Source organism: Gorilla gorilla, chromosome 6 (assembly GCF_029281585.2).
Source record: "Gorilla gorilla gorilla isolate KB3781 chromosome 6, NHGRI_mGorGor1-v2.1_pri, whole genome shotgun sequence".
Classification (NCBI taxonomy): Eukaryota; Metazoa; Chordata; class Mammalia; order Primates; family Hominidae; genus Gorilla; species Gorilla gorilla.
Genome location: NC_073230.2, coordinates 52501179 through 52513321, shown reverse-complemented (window position 1 = coordinate 52513321; position 12143 = coordinate 52501179). Strand labels below are relative to the sequence as shown.

Below are 12143 nucleotides of genomic sequence, written 5' to 3'. Positions count from 1 at the left end.
CTCAGCTAAGAAGTTACTTCCTCTCCTTCTACAGATCTTCCTGATGCCACACTACCTCATGAGCAATGAGTCAAAGCAGTAAAGAGATAAAGAAAATATTAGCAAAATCTAACTCTATATTTATGTTTAATGGCTTTTACATAATCTCCCTTCTCACACTGACTAAAGAAATGATCAGAAATAGTCAGACACTGATGAGAATATTAAAAAAAAAAATGGTGTATCAGAGCCTGACACATGAGAGAGCCCTGAACAATCTCAGCTGGTATTGAAGCCAGCATCGCCCATCTTGGGCTTCAGCATGTAAAGAAGGGCCTGCAGCAGGAAGTCAGTGATCATAACATGCCTTACTGCTAGAACCTCACAGAAAGAAACCCATTTTGCAAGGTTGAGGTCTCAGCTGCCCTCTCCAATGTTCACCACTGTTATGAGCTTCTGTGCCTTCATGCACATATGGATGGCAGCACACATGACGGAGGTGCACTCTACCAGCAGGAGTATCTACTTGGGTGGATGTGCACACACGTGTGATGGAGGTGCACTCTACCGGCAGGGTTATCTATACTAGTGGCTGTGCATACACACATATGACACAGGTATACTCCAAATATACTCTGTACTTTTTTCCACTATGGGTGTATTAATAATACCTCTTAGTATATTATTTGAGGCAGCTATACTTACCACTATACCACCAATGTACTCTCTTAGTATACTTTTGGGAGTTAGTGTTTTAGTAGGAAAATCTCGCTAACAGGAAAAGCTGGTCTGGGAGACAAAGGAACCCTTAGGGCCAAATGGTTTCTCCTTTCACCCCTAGCCCTTCTCACCCCTCCCATTTACCTCAACCCTGACAACTCGTTCACTAGCTGTGCCAATACTTCCAATGAGGAGGAATCCAAAACTTCTGGAGGAGCCGGTTCCCCTGCTGGAACAGGTCTCACTGTTAGGAGTTCTTCCTTTCATTCAACTAAAATCTGCTTCTTGGTTAATTGCAGCCACCCACTGGAGCTAACTCTGTCCATTAGATGCTTTGCTACTCAATCATTTATATTTGAAAATAGTATCCAAGTGCAAAAGAATGAAGCGGGACTCCTTTGCACCATGCACAAAAATTAACTCAAAACAGACCATAGATGTAAGGGCTAAAACTATAAGACTCGGAAGAAAGCATAGGAGGTAAAACTTTGTGACCTTGGATTAGGCAAAGCCTTCTTGGATATGACACCAAAAATCACAAGCAACAAAAGAAAAAACAGATAAATTATGCTTGATAAAAAATAAAACTTTTGTGCTTCCAAGGACACCAAAATTGTCCCATATTTGCAAATCATCGGATACATGGCTCATATCCAGAATATATAAAGAACTCTTACAACTCAACAATAAAAAGACAATCCAGTGAAAAAATAGGCAGAGGATCTGAATAGAAATCTCCCCAAAGATATACAAATAGCCAATAAGCAAATGAAAAGACACACACATCATTAGTCATTAGGGAAATGCAAATTAAAACCAAAATGAGTTATCACCTCACACCTTCTAGGATGGCTAGAATAAAACAGACAATAACAAGAGTTGGTGAGGACATGAAAAAACTGGAATCCTAGCTGGGGGTGCGGTGGCTCATGCGTGTAATCCCAACATTCTGGGAGGCTGAGGCAGGTGGATAACTTGAGGTCAAGAGTTCAAGACCAGCCTGGGCAACATGGCAAAACCCTGTTGCTACCAAAAAAAAAAAAAAAAAAAAAAGAAAAAAAAATTAGCTGGGAGTGGTGGTGCGTGCCTGTAATCCCAGCTACTTGGGAAACTGAGGCAGAAGAATCGCTAGAACCTGGGAGGCAGAAGTTGCAGTGAGCTAAGACTGTACCACTGCACTCCAGCGTGGGTGACGGAGTAAGACCCTGTCTCAAAAAAAAAAAAAAAAAAAAAGGAACCCTGATATATTTCCAGTGGGAATGTAAAAATGGCACAGCCACTTTGAAACAGTCTGAGATTTCCACAAAAAGTTGAACACAGAGATACCACATGATCTAGCAATTCTACTCCTAGGTATATACCCGAAAAGGAATTCAAACATATGTAGACACAGGCTGGGCACAGTGGCTCATGCCTGTAATAACAGCACCTTGGGAGGCTGAGGCAGGTAGATCATCTGAGGCCAGGAGTTCGAGACCAGCCTGGCCAACAAGGCGAAACCCCGTCTCTACTAAAAATACAAAAATTAGCCGGGCATGGTGGTGCACACCTACAGTCCCAGCTACTTGGGAGGTTCAGGCACTAGAATCGTTTGAACCCGGGAAGTGGAGGTTGCAGTGAGCTGGGATTATGCCACTTGCACTCCAGCCTGGGCCACAGAGAGGAGTGTAGGTGGCACAAAAAACAAACAACAACAAAAAATGTATATATAAGGCCTGGCGCGGTGGCTCACGCTTGTAATCCCAGCACTCTGGGAGGCTGAGGCTGGCGGATCATGAGGTCAGGAGATCGAGACCATCCTGGTTAACAGGGTGAAACCCCATCTCTACTAAAAATACAAAAAATTAGCTGGGCATGGTGGTGGGTGCCTGTAGTCCCAGCTACTTGGGAGGCTGAGGCAGGAGAATGGCGTGAACCTGGGAGGCGGAGCTTGCAATGAGCCGAGATCACGCCACTGCACTCCAGCCTGGGCGACACAGCGAGACTCCATCTCAAAAAAAAAAAAAAAAAAAAGTATATATAAACACTTGTACATAAATGTTCACAGCAGCATTATTTTATTTCTTTATTTTTTGAGACAGAGTCTTGCTCTGTCACCCAGGCTGTGGTGCAATGGCGTGATCTCGGCTCACCGCAATCTCCGCCTCCCAGGTTCAAGCGATTCTCCTGCTGCAGCTTCGAGAGTAGCTGGGATTACAGGCACGAGCCACCACGCCTGGCTAATTTTTGTATTTTTAGTAGAGACGGGGTTTCATCATGTTGGCCAGGCTGGTCTTGAACTCCTGACCTCAGATGATCCACCTGCCTCGGCCTCCCAAAGTGCTGGGATTACAGGTGTGAGCCACCATGCCCAGCCCACAGCAGCATTATTTATAATAGCCCAAAAGTAGAAACAATCTAAATGTTCGCCAACTGATATAGGGCACATATTGTATGATTCAATTAATATGAACTTTACAGAATAAATACATCTATAGAGACAGAAAGTAGATTAGTGGTTGCTTAGGGCTTGGGAGGATGGAGGGGTAGGAGTAAAATAACTAAGGGATGCAAGGTTTTTCCTTGAGGTGATGAACGCTCTGAAATTAACTGTGATAGTTGCACGTATTTATAAATATACTAAAAACCACTTGATTGCAGACTTGTTAAAGGGGTAAATTACATGATAAGTGAACTATATTTAATAAAGCTATTAAAAAAACACAATTTAAAAAAGTTGAGCAGGCGGGTGTGGTGACTCACGCCTGTAATCCCAAGCACTTTGGGAGGCTGAGGAGGGTGGATCACTTGAACTCAGGAGTTCAAGATCAGTCAACATGGTCAACACAGTGAAACCCTGTCTCTACAAAAAAAACCATAAAAATTAGCCAGGCGTGGTGGTGCATGGCCATAGTCCCAGCTACTGAGGAGGCTGAAGTGGGAGGATTGCTTGAGCCTCGGAGGTGGAGGCTTCAGTGAGTCTAGATTGTGCCCCTGCACCCCAGCCTGGGCAACAGAGTTAAGACCCTGTCTAAAAATTTAAAAAACAAAAAAAATTTCTTTTTTTTTGGCTGGCCATGGTGGCTCATGCCTGTAATCCCAGCACTTTGGGAGGCCAAGGCAGGCGGATCACTTGAGCTCAGGAGTTCAAGACCAATCTGGCCAACATGGTGAAACTCTGCCTGTACTAAAAATACAAAAATCAGCCAGGGGTGGTGGCAAGTGCCTGTAGTCCCGGCTACTCAGGAGGCTGAAGCAGGAGAATCGCTTGAACCTTGGAGGTGGAGGTTGCAGTGAGCCAAGATCACTCCACTGCACTCTAGCCTGGGTGACAGAGCTAGACTCCATCTCAGAAAAAAAAAAAAATTTTTTTTAAAACATGAGCATATCCCAAACAAGAAATCCCAAAGAAATTCATGCCAAGACACATCAAACTTCTGAAAACTAGACAAAGAAAAATATGGCCGGGTGTGGTAGCTCATGCCTGTAATCCCAGCACTTTGGGAGGCTGAGGCGGGTGGATCACCTGAGGTCAGGAGTTTGAGACTAGCCTGACCAACATAGTGAAATCTGTCTTTACTAAAAATACAAAAATTAGCTGGGCGTACTGGCAGGCGCCTGTAGTCTCAGCTACTCAGGAGGCTGAAGCAGGAGAATCCTTGAACCCAGGAGGTGGAGGCTGCAGTGAGCCGAGATCATGACATTGCACTCCGGCCTGGGCGACAGAGCAAGACTCCGTCTCAAAAAAAAAAAAAAAAAAAAAAAAAGAAGAAAAGAAAAACCTTCTCACAAAGAAAACTATAAGCCCAGAAGTCTTTCAGTGGTGGATTCTACCAATCATTTAGGAAGGGAATAATATTAATTATACAGAAACTCATTCAGAATATAGAAGAGGAACCTCCTCTTAACATTTCACGAGGCCAGCATTACCCTGATACCAAAACCAGACAAAGGCATTACAACAAAAGATCAATACCCCTCATGAACATAAGACAAAAATTCCACATTTGAAAATTAATGTACTTCATCATTAGCAAACTATATGGTCATCTCAATGGATGCAGAAGAGCACTGACAAAAATAAGCATCCATTCATTATACATACTGTCCACAGATTAGACAGAAGGGAACTCCCCTAGCCATGGTAAGGGACATCTACAAAAAAGCTACAGCTGACATCATACTTAATGATCAAATACTAAACACTTTCTTCCAAAAATTGGAAACAAGAAAAGGATGTCCGTTTTTATCCACTTCGACACTGTGCTGAGGTCCTAGCCAGTGCAATAAGAAAAAAGAAAATACAAAGCATAGATACATGTGGATTGGAAAGGAAGGAAAATAACTTTCTCTATTTGAAGTCACATGACTGTCCATCCAGAAAGAATCCTCAAAAAAAAAAAAAAAGAAAGAAAATTAGAACTAATAAGCAGTTACTCAAAAAGTTAAAAATAGAACTATCATACGATGTAGCAATTCCACTCCACTTCTGGATATATACTCCAAAGAACGGAAAGCAGGATTTCAGTCAGGCACAGTGGCTCATGCCTGTAATCCCAGCACTTTGAGAGGCCTCAGAGGAGGCACTGCTTGAGCCCAGGAGTTCAAGAGCAGCCTGGGCAACATAGAGAGACCCTAACTCTACAAGAAAATTAAAAAAAAAATTAGCTGGGCATGGTGGTGCACACCTGTAATTCCAGCTATTTCGGAAGCTGAGGTGGGGGGACTGCATGAGCCCAGGAGTTGGAGGCTGCAGTGAGCTATGATCACACCACTGCACTTCAGCCTGGGCAACAGAGCAAGACCCTGTCTCAAAGGAAAAAAAAAAAAGAAAGCAGGGTGTCAAAGAGATATATGGACATACATGTTCATAGCATCATAGCAGCATTATTCATAACAGGAAAATGTGGAAGTAACCCAAGTATCCACTGATGAATGAATAAGCAAAATGTGATATATTTTACTTACAGAGTGGAATATTATTCTGCTTTAAAAAGGTAGGAAACTCTAACACATGCTACAACGTGGATGGACCTTGAGGACATTCTGCTAAGTGAAATAGCCCAGGCACAAAAAGACAAATACTATGATTCCATTTATATGAAGTCCTCAGAGTACTCAAAATCATAGAGACAGAAAGTAGAGTGGATGGTTGCCAGGGGCTGGGGGTCAGGGAAGCAAGGACTTGGAGTTCATGTTGAATGGGTATGGAATTTCTGCTGGAGACGAAACAGTTTTGGAGATGGATGGTGGTGATGGTTGCACAATATTATGAATGTATTTAATACCACTAAACTGTTCACTTAAAAATAGTTAACAATGTAAATTTTATGTATATTTTACCATAGTAAAAAAATAGAAAAAAGGTCAGGAGCAGTGGCTCATGCCTGTAATCCCAGCACTTTAGGAGGCTGAGGCAGGCGTATCATGAGGTCAGGAGTTCATGACCACCCTGACCAATATGGTGAAATCCCGTCTCTACTAAAAATACAAAAATTAGCCAGGTGTGGTGGCACATGCCTGTAATCCCAGCTACTCGGGAGACAGGCAGGAGAATCGCTTGAACCTGGGAGGCAGAGGTTGCAGTGAGCCAAGATCATGCCACTGCACTCCAGCCTGGGTGACAGAGCAAGACTCTGTTTCAAAAAAAATAAAAAATAAAAAAACTCAGTTCAGTAGTGAGGTTGGTTTTTTAGACATCTCTGTTCCCTTGGTACAGGGAACTTTTCAGGTCTTCTAACACTATTCTTTCAAAGAAAGCAGATCAAATACTGACTCTTATCATTTCCTCTAGTAAGCTATTCAATCTCTCTGCTCCTCAATTTTCACTTCTGTAAAATGGGAATAGTACCACTCACTGCATGGGTAACTACCCTACAAATTAAGTTAATATACATAAAGTACCTAATTCAGCATCTGGGACACAGTAGGCAGTAAGTGGTAGCTTTTACCATATTGTGTGTTATATTTACACTGGATAATGTTCTTACCCTCTCTTAGTATTTGACCTCTTAAATTTTGAGCTCTTTAGTGTTTGCTACTTAGTGAGCATATTTACTTATTTAAATTTAAATTTTTCCCTTTCTCTCTCTACTTCTTGCTGAGACAGCTGCATGTGTTTCTCTGTCCTCCTCTAATCAATTCTAAACTATAACAAATCATCTTTATAACCAACCAGTATCTCATCACTTCCTTGCGTCAGTCTCTCCAATGGCCTCCCAATGCCATTGGGAGCTTTCCTCAGGCGCTGGCTGATGGCAGTTCTCTCTTGCACTAACGATGAGCTGCGATGGCCTTGTCCACTCCTTCAGACACTAGGACCTCTCTCCTGACTTGATCTGATGCTCCCCAATATTTGCTTACCTGACCTTGAAGTTTCCATTTAAATGTCAAATCCTCAGTGACTTGTCTGCTGACTAACCCAGTATCTTGCAGAACACCTCCCACACCCACTTCATGGCACTGTCTATGAGCCCCCTGACCCTGCACTAAACTATAAGGTCTGTGATGATAGGGAGCACACCGGTGCTCTGCCTGGTACCTAGGAGAGTGCCTAGAGTTAAAAGGCACTAGAATATCTGTTATGGAAACTTCACACGCATTGATGAGGGGAACCCTTAGATATGGCTGGTGGAAGAATCTAACAGGTGATATGTATCTGGCCTGGGCAGAAATATTCATGAGAACGTTCATCACAGCCTTACTGAAAATAAAAAATGAGAATCCTGAGAGTCCATTTGATGAAACAAGTTATAAGATATTTCTATTAAAATTATTTTAAAAGGGTATGTAATGATATGAGCAAATATGTGGTAAATAAGAGTGGATATAAAGCTGTGTACATGGAACCCAGTTTCTTAAAGAAAGAGAATGTCCCCATGCACAGGCCATCTGTATGCCTGTGGAACCAGAAGAAAATATTCTTGTCAGGCATGGTGGATCACACCTACAATCCCAGTGCTTTGGGAGACCAAGATGGGAGGATCACTTGAGGCCAGGAGTTCAAGAGCAGCCTCGGTAACAGAGTGACATCCCGCCTCTACATAAAATAAAAAAAAATTAGTCAGGAGTGGTGGTGCACGTCTATAGTCCTTGCTACTCGGGAGGCTGAGGCAGGAAGATGCTTGAGTCCATGAGTTCAAGGCTGCAATGAGCTATCATCATGCCCCTACACTCCAGCGTGAGCTATGGGGCAAGACTGGTCTCAAACAAACAAACAAAAATCTAAAACAATAACGCCATCTTAAAAATAATGTATTAAAATCTATTTTTTTCTTTTTTATTTATTTATTTACTTATTTATTTTGAAACGGAGTCTTGCTCTGTCATCCAGGCTGGAGTGCAGTGGCGTGATCTCAGCTCACTGCAAGCTCCACCTCCTGGGTTCACGCCATTCTCCTGCCTCAGCCTCCCAAGTAGCTGGGACTATAGGTGCCTGCCACCACACCCGCCTAATTTTTTTGCATTTTTAGTAGAGACGGGGTTTCACTGTGGTAGCCAGGATGGTCTCGATCTCTTGACCTCATGATCCGTCCACCTCGGCCGCCCAAAGTGCTGGGATTATTTATTTTTTTCAAGACAGGGTCTCACTCTGTTGCCCAGACTAGAGTGCAGCGGCATAATCATGGCTCACTGCAGCTTCGACCTCCCAGGTTCAAGTGATCCTCCTATCTCAAACCCCCAAGTAGCTAGGACCACAGGCATGCACCACCATGCCTATTTTTTTTTATTTTTTTTTCAGACAGACTCTTGCTCTGTCGCCCAGGCTTAGTGGTGTGATCTTGGCTCACTGCAACCTCCGCCTCAAGGGTTTCAAGTGATTCTTGTGCCTCAGCCTCCCAAGCAGCTGGGATTACAAGTGCATGCCACCAAGCAGGTAGCTTTGTATTTTTAGTAGAGATGAGGTTTCTCCATGTTGGCCAGGCTGGTCTCGAACTCCTGGCCTCAAGTGATCTGCCCACCTTGGCCTCCCAAAGTGCTGGGATTACATGTGTGGGCCACCATGCCCGGTGCTAACTTTTTTTCTTTTCTTTTTTTTTTTTTTTTTGAAATGGAGTTTCACTCTTGTTGCCCAGGCTGGAATGCAATGGCGCAATCTTGGCTCACTGTAACCTTCACCTCTCGGGTTCAAGCAATTCTCCTGCCTCAGCCTCCCAAGCAGCTGGGATCACAGGCATGTGCCACCACACATGGCTAATTTTGTATTTTTAGCGGAGACGGGGTTTCACCACGTTGGCCAGGCTTGAACTCCTGACCTCAGGTGATCCACCTGCCTTGGCCTCTCAAAGTGCTGGGATTACAGGACTGAGCCACTGCGCCCGGCCACCCAGTGCTAATTTTTCAATTTTTTTGCAGAGAAAGGGGGTCTCACTATATTGCCCAGACTGGTCTCAAACTCGTGGGCTGAAGCAATCCTCCTGCCTTGGCTTCCCAAAGTGCTAGGATTACAGGCGTGAGCCATTGCACCTGGTTTTTAATAACAGATGTATTTTTATAATCAGAAAACAGTGAACGTCCTAAATGACTCAGAGATGTCATTCTAAGTAAGACTGATGTGAGCAGCAAAGCCGCAGGCTGGTGTGAGGTACCTGGTTGTTGACGACCACGTGCACGGTGCCATGAGTTGTGTAGGATGGCAGGTCGCTGAGGTGGAAGGTCTCGTACACAATGCCCTGGCCAGCAAATGCAGCGTCCCCATGCAACAGGATGGACATGACCTGTAAACACCAAAGGAGACCCCAAATCCAGAATGTTCTGATTGCCAAGTCCACAAGGCAAACAGAGGAAATGCATCATTTGTTTTTCAAAAAATAACGTTTTGAGATAATTTCAAACATAGAAAGTAGCAGGAAAGTCCACAGGGCCCCAAATCCCCAACATGCTAGCACCTTGGTATATCTGCTCAACACCAACACACCCTGCCATCATCATCTGTTCTCAGCACTGAGAGAGCTGTAGACCTGATGCATTGCTAGGACACTCTCCAACATGACCACCCGGACCCTCCGTTCCGGGAGGGCAGCACTAGCTTAGCCATTGGCCCCAGACCCCACATGGGAGGGCAGCATCACTTGCCAGGTCTCTTTGGCTCCTCCAACTGGGAGCAGCTCCTCATCCTTCTTGTCTTTGCACCCTTGACAGACCTTGGGTCCCCACTTGGGAAGGACATACTGCATCAGGTCAGGTTAACTCTGTTCACCTGGGAGGCTGCTGTCTGCTATCCTCCCTTTCACTCACCATTGTTTTCCTTGGCAATGAGTATAGTGGTAGTATTTTGTGAGAAGAAACTTTATATCCTGCTCCTCCTCAAACCTCCACCCCAGCCTCAGCAGTATTGACAACTGCGTCTGAACCAGCCCCTTGGGTGGTTGATGGATGGCAAACACCAGTTTCGATTACTCCTACATTTATTAGTTGGCATTCTCTGCAAGGAAGAGCTTTCCCTTCTCCCTTGTTTATTTACTCGTGTTAATATGTACTCATGGTTCCTATTTTATTCGACAGGTTGCATTAATATTGTTAGTTATTTTAATGCTCACACTGTTCCAGGTTGATATGGAGAGCAGCTCCGTCCAGCTGCCTCCCTTTCCCGTGAACAGGGACAGGTCTCTTTCATTCACGAGCACCTCCTTGCTTCCTGACCAACAGAACATTGTAGCTTCCATGTTGTACTGTCCCTGTCCAGTCCTGTACAATATCAGCTGTTTCTCTAAGAAGCCAGCTTCCTCCAGTAGAGGATGGGATTTAAGACCAGTATTTGTGTGCTCATCACTGCCAGGATATCATCATTTCTAGGCCCATTCCGCAAAGATCTAAAAAATATAAGTGTGCATATGCAGGCACACATATACATGGCTATTTCTGTGTGTGTGTGTGTGTGTATGTGTATGTAATAAAACTATGAGTTTGTATTGATACCTCCAAATTTTAATCCAACACTTTCTAGGCCACCTCCTTCCACACCTATAAATATCTCCTACAACTGCAAGACACTCCATCCCCACTGCCTTTGATATGTTTACTCATTTGCTCAGTGTCCCCAATGCCACAATCATGTAAGCCCACCACCTCTACTCCTTGGATACACAGCCTATACCTCTTTAAAACCCTTGTATTAGTCAGAGCTCTCCAGAGAGATAGAACTGATAGGGTGAAGAGGAAGAGGGAGAGAGAGAATGATTTTCTTTCTTTCTTTTCTTCTTTTTCTTTTTTTTTTGAGGCAGGGTCTCACTCTCTCACCCAGGCTGGAGTGCAGTGGCACAATCTCAGCTCACTGCAACCTCTGCCTCCCAAGCTCAAGTGATTTTCCCACCTCAGTCACCCAAGTAGCAGGGAATACAAGTACATGCCACCATGCCTGGCTAATTTTGGCATTTTTTTGTAGACACGGGGTTTCACCATGTTGCTCATGCTGGTCTCAAACTCCTGGGTTCAAGCACTCCTCTTGCCTCAGCCTCCCAAAGTGCTGGGATTACAGGCATGAGTCATCGTGCCTGGCCGAGAAAGATGGATTTTTAAGGAATCAGGCTGGCAAGTGCAAAGTCTGCAGGGCGGGCTGGCAGGCTGGAGACCCACGGCAGAGCTGATGTTGCAGCTTAAGTGTGAAGGCTGTCTGGAGGCAGAATTCCTTCTTTTCTGGGAACCTGTTTTTTCTCGAAGGCCTTGAACTGACTGGATGAAACCCACTCACATTGTGCAAGGTCTTCTACTTTACTCAAAATCTACTGGTTTAAACGTTAATCTTATCTTTACAAAATGCCATCTAGATGGGTGTTTAGCAAAAAAAAACTGGACGCTGTGGCTAGCCAAGGTGATATATAACACACCCTCTCCTGCTGTGTCCTCAGCCTACGGGCCTACTGACCTGCACCTCCCTGAGTTCTTGTGATTACCCTGGTCCTCAGCGCTGTGCTGAGTCATCCTTGGTTAAGACCCATGATTTGTGTGTCAGGGACAAAACCTACAATTTTTAAAAACAGAACTGCAGGTGTCCTGCCTTTTGGTGGATGTGGCAGGTGCTCACTAGGATAGCAGCATGTGGACGTAAGGATCTGGTTTGCTTACGGGGTCCCCTTGGAGGTGTGCAGCTTTGCTACGATGCCCAGGCTGCCTAAGTGTAAAAGCCATTGGTTTTGAGTCACTGACATTTCATGCTTTCCTGATCCCGATAGTGTGTTGTTTCTTCCTGCAGATACTTTTCTGTCCAGTCTGTCTTCTGCTGACAGGGCACCTGTAGTCAGTCTTCCTCTTGTCATGGTATTTGCTCTTGATCATCCTGGTGATGTTGTACTGCGACTACCATGCCATACTGCACTGTGGTAACTGTCTGCTGAAATCACAGCCAGGACACATGGGGAATCTCCTTGTGTCTGGCAGCCTGAGCCGTACCTCTGGCACGAGCGGGTTCTCCCTTTGCAGCAGGTTGCATTGCTGCACTGAGGAAACGCTTTCATGAACAAAGATCC

General features: G+C 44.5%; 1 protein-coding gene across 5 annotated transcripts in view; it reads right to left on the bottom strand.

Annotated features, from left to right (window-relative positions):
• The window catches only part of OGDH (oxoglutarate dehydrogenase), a 101819-nt gene that overhangs the window by 17180 nt on the left and 72496 nt on the right, over positions 1 to 12143 (bottom strand). For all 5 annotated transcript variants that reach the window (XM_031013546.2, XM_031013545.2, XM_031013547.3 and 2 more), the window contains one exon: positions 9267 to 9395. In XM_031013546.2, the coding sequence (XP_030869406.1) occupies positions 9267 to 9395 (129 nt within the window). The remainder of the gene's footprint in view (positions 1 to 9266; positions 9396 to 12143) is intronic.